At 46.4% G+C, this 5,000-nt stretch overlaps 1 protein-coding gene across 4 annotated transcripts in view; it reads left to right on the forward strand.

Moving 5' to 3' along the window:
* The window catches only part of tfec (transcription factor EC), a 63,203-nt gene that overhangs the window by 8,345 nt on the left and 49,858 nt on the right, over positions 1–5,000 (forward strand). For all 4 annotated transcript variants that reach the window (XM_042079392.1, XM_042079390.1, XM_042079393.1 and 1 more), the window contains exon 2: positions 3,272–3,547. In XM_042079392.1, coding sequence (XP_041935326.1) covers positions 3,272–3,547 — 276 coding nt within the window. The remainder of the gene's footprint in view (positions 1–3,271; positions 3,548–5,000) is intronic.

Here is a 5,000-nt window from a genome sequence, read left to right on the forward strand (position 1 = left end):
TCTGAGAGACCAATGACCGCCTGGCCTTCGCTGTGACCATACGGGTCCCCATTAACCAGCCAATAACAGGCATGACCGATGAAGGGGAAATGGCCCCCTTTACGGACAAATCATCATGGCGCACCGCAGGTTATTCTGGGTCGAAAACAATGTAGCTGTTGGGTTTCGTAACCCGGCACCCCAAAAACCAGTCAAACACAAGATGGTGTTTTTGGTATGCCTTGCATAACAAATGGACCATGACAATTGGCTGTGTGTGGGAGAGAGCTTGCTCACTTGTTGGCATCTTATCTTTCTCTTTTCTCTCTTTCTCTCTCTCTCTCTTTCCTTCTTTCTTTCTTTATTGACGCTTGACCTTTCCCTCACAGCGCACTCCAAATATAGTTGTCACTGTTTACTAAATCAATGCCCCCAACAAGCTATAATTAGCAAATGCCATCCAACATTTAATCTCTCAATTTGCCAAACAGTGCCAGACGGTGAGCCGGTGACAAAGGTCCTGTTTAGCCCCTATTATCCTGCCAGGAGAGGGAGAGCCTTGTTAGCCGATTATGCTAACAAAATGGCTCCCTTGTGTCGGAGGGCAGCTTGGCAGCAGGGCATTAGCACTAATGGAGGGGCCCGGGTGCTAAACAGTGGCCGGCTTAGACTCTGAAGCCAGCCAGGCAGTCAGGCAAGCGAGCACAGACAAGGGCAATTGTTTTACAGTGAACCGAGGGCTAAAACTGGCAATGCACAAGGAATTCCTCTCGCTTTGTCTCATTATCTTTCACTCTCTCTCTCTCTCGCCCTGGTATTCCTGCTTCCATCTATCTTTCTCTCTCTCTCTCTCTCTCTCTCTCTCCCTCCTTCGTATTCTCTTCTCTCTTTCTCTCTTGTTTTTCTTTCTTGTTTTCTCCAGCTGAATTGGATTTAAGCACGATTGTTCTGTAATGTTGGAAAATGTATACGATTGTATACGATTATATGTATACGATTATACTTTTATACACACATGGAGATATGCACAGAGAGACAGAGAAGACAGATGGTGTGTAGAGAGAGAGAGAGAGAGAGAGAGAGAGAGAGAGAGAGAGAGAGAGAGAGAGAGAGAGAGAGAGAGAGAGAGAGAGGCAATTTTGTCATGTTTGCACCATGTCCAGTCAGACAGACTGGCCAATTACATCCCATGTGAGGAGAAGGACCTGTGAAAGTCTCCCTCCCTTTTACAGACATCCACACTTGCCTGTCTGCCCATCTGATTTTACAGTCTGGTTGAAGATTGTGTGTGTGTGTTTGTGTGTGTGTGTGTGTGTGTGTGTGTGTGTGTGTGTGTGTGTGTGTGTGTGTGTGTGTGTGTGTGTGTGTGTGTGTAAGAAAGGAACTACACCGAGTGGGTGTAGTCTGTAAGTAACCTTTGGTTGTTGTTTAGAAACCTTGGCCACACACACACATACTGCTATTCACAGACATTCTTTTAATACCTAAAATATGTGACGTACCATATGTGAATGCAAAACCTTCATTTGCATTCTAAGTACCGGTATGCATTTTTTCCTCTCTTTCTCCTCTCTCTCTCTCTCTTTCTCTCTCCTCAACTTTTCATTCCTCCTCCATGCAGGCTTTCATTGTCTCCTGCATACTCTTACACCCACTTCCTCTCCTTATCCGGGACAGATGGGGTGAGCCATCCTTTCAGCAGGGCACTGCAGACATATTTCTGATAGCCAATTAGTCTCCGGACACAAAACCCAGTGCAGGTTCTGGCCTGTCCCTCCTCCAGCACACGGCTCGTTCGCCCACTCAGACAAAGAACAGGCCTCCGAGTCTGTCGGTGGGACGTCACTGTTGGCTAGTCTGCTGTAGCGCTGTGATACAATGCTGTGAAAAAAACACACATGCGCACGCGCACACGCACACGCACACGCACACGCACACGCACACACACACACACACACACACACACATACATCCAATGGCAGATACACACACACACACACATACTCTCTCACAGATGCACACACACACGCACACGCACACACACGCACACGCGCACACACACACACACACACACACACACACACACACACACACACACACACACACACACACACACACACACACACACATCCATCCAATGGCAGATACACACACACACACACACACACACACATACTCTCTCACAGATGCACACATACACACACACACACACACACATTAATTAATTAACACGCATTAATCCATACAAGCAAATACTCCTAGCTATTGTAAAATGAAGGAATAGTTAAGTATTTATCATTTAGATTATGTGAATACATAAGGTGTATAAACTTCCCCTCATTCCCTAAGCAGCGTGAAGTTTTAACCTAACTGTGTGCATCCTGCCAGCTCCCCCGAGTTATTCCTAACCATCAGTGGCTTAATGCTCGTTCCTATTGCCTAATGATAACACTGAGGCTGACAGGCCACGCTGTTGCCTGAGTTAAGAGATTACAGCGTGATTTGCTTTAGATATCCACTGATTGTGTGTGACATGGCAATAATGACACTAGATATGCTCAGCACACGGGGGCCTATTACTGACATCTCTAATGAAGTCTCGAGGGGGGACCTCCGATGTGCTAAACAAAAGCCAAGATATCGTTTTAATCCCCCTTCCCTTCCACCCCAACCAAAACATTAGTGCTAATCAGATGTGAGGGTCTGCGCTCGACAGAGGAAGTGTTACAGAAGAGTCATTGTGTTACAGTCACATGGACACACACACACACACACACACACACACACACACACACATACAGTATACAGACACACATACACACACACACACACAAATAGACAGTAAAAAAGATCCACACACCATGCACAAACTTATACTCTTATCAAACACACACACACACACACACACACACACACACAATTACTATAAGAAGTATTTATGTTCGAGTAGATAAGCAGGAATGGGTTCAGCAGGTTAAGTGTACGTGGCAGCAGCTGTCTGCGGGAACTGCTAGATGAAACTAGTGCTCCATTGATTGCACCCGTTTCTCACTCCTCAGATCATTGATCCCCGCATTCCTGCAGGAGCATTGATTGAGAAAACTCTCATGTCGTATCGATGTGTGTTTCTTATTGACGTGGACCTATGCAAATCCTGGAGTGAGACTCTTGACGATGTGTTGTCCTATTGACAACCTATACCGACAAACATAACATTTTGTCATTTGGGGAACTCGCTTATGAAGTTACTTCTTTTTTTTTCTTCTCCTCTCCCCTCTCCATTTCTCCGCAGATTCAACATTTTGCTCAGCGAGACATCAGAAACAGATCCAACATGGTGCCACACACACAGACGGAGAAGGGGTCACCGGAGTCGACCGTGCGGCTACTGGGTCGAGGCCCGGGTGTGATTCAGCTAAAGCAGGAACCAGAGGACCAGAACCAGAACTATCAGACCCATCAGAACCAAAGTGAGTGGGGGCACACGGGTCACCCCTGGTTCCAGGCGGCGCACACAGGAACCTACGGGCACAACCAGCTGCCAGCAACCTGGCCGACCTCATGGCAGGTAAGGGCTTGACACACGCCTCCGCTACAGCCAGAGGTGGACATCCCCACTTCACAAAATCAGTTAGATCAGATCAGATTCATTTATTAAAGTTTGACATGGCAGGGATGACATAAAACAGTGCAACCTGGACTAATTAGGATCAATTTAGTAAATGGTTGAAACCAAAACAATGTGGTAAGACTTGTATGTCCACCTCTGGCCTCAGTACGCTCTCATAGAGAGTGCATGGAAATGGCACCAGGCCAAAGTGTTGGCAAGTGATCAATAATGTGGGGCAATTGGGGCAGCCGTGGCCTACTGGTTAGTGCTTTGGTCTTGAAACCGGAGGGTTGCCGGTTCGAACCCCGTCCAGTAGGAAGCGGCTGAAGTGCCCTTGAGCAAGGCACCTAACCCCTCACTGCCCCCCAAGTGCCGCTGTTGTAGCAGGCAGCTCACAGCGTCACGATTAGTGTGTGCTTCACTTCGCTGTGTGTTCCATGTGTGCTCACTGTGTGCTGAGTGTGTTTCACTAATTCATGGATTGGGATAAATGCAAAGACCAAATTTCCCTTACGGGATCAAAAAAGTATATATACTTATACTAATGTTATGTAGAACCTGATTCATTCCAACTCACTATTGGTGCAAATATTTGTTGGCAAATGAGAACTTTTGTACCAATTTTATCTCTTGATTTTGTACCAATTTTATCTCTCAATTTTATTTCTTGAATTTCCCCTTGGGGATCAATAAAGTATCTATCTATCTATCTATCTATCTATCTATCTATCTATCTATCTATCTATCTGTTGTGAGAGAGCTAGGCTATATGTAGAGAACACATTTGACCTATTTTGAGAGAACTATATTAAGAACTCATGTAGTTTACTTTAGAGAGCTATACAACCCATCCAAGTTTGACGGATCTCTCATATTGGCGAATGGAGAAATCTGAATGTCTGAGGTTTGTGGGGAAGGCTAAAGTGCCTAAAGAAAAAAGAGCACACATAGTGATGGGAAACATGTATCTGTTCTCTGTGGTCCATTTGGGTCATCTAGTGAAGTGCATGTATTTCATGTAAACACATGGGTTGTGGGGCCAAGGTCTAAGCCAGCACTAAGAGGGCAGCTCATCTCCTGGGAACCAAACATACAACTAAATGCACAGAGAGAGAGAGAGAGAGAGAGAGAGAGAGAGAGAGATAGAGAGAGACATCGATTGTCAGGGGAATGATGACTACGACAAAAGCCCACAAAGAGAGCCCGCACTGTTGTGTCGTTGTCACGACCATTGCAAATATGGAAGTGCTGGGTGGTGGCACCACCTCCCTCAAACTGCCCCCTGTTCCTCCCAGTCCTCACACTGGCCCCAGTGTCGCCCTCACCTCTGGTGCCCCATTGAGAGGGCTGGGGTAGTTATGTGATGGAGCAGACGAGGTGAAAAGCGTTTGTCCAGAGGCCACAATGGCAG

The sequence above is a fragment of the Alosa sapidissima genome, chromosome 22 (assembly GCF_018492685.1).
Source record: "Alosa sapidissima isolate fAloSap1 chromosome 22, fAloSap1.pri, whole genome shotgun sequence".
Taxonomy (NCBI): domain Eukaryota; kingdom Metazoa; phylum Chordata; class Actinopteri; order Clupeiformes; family Clupeidae; genus Alosa; species Alosa sapidissima.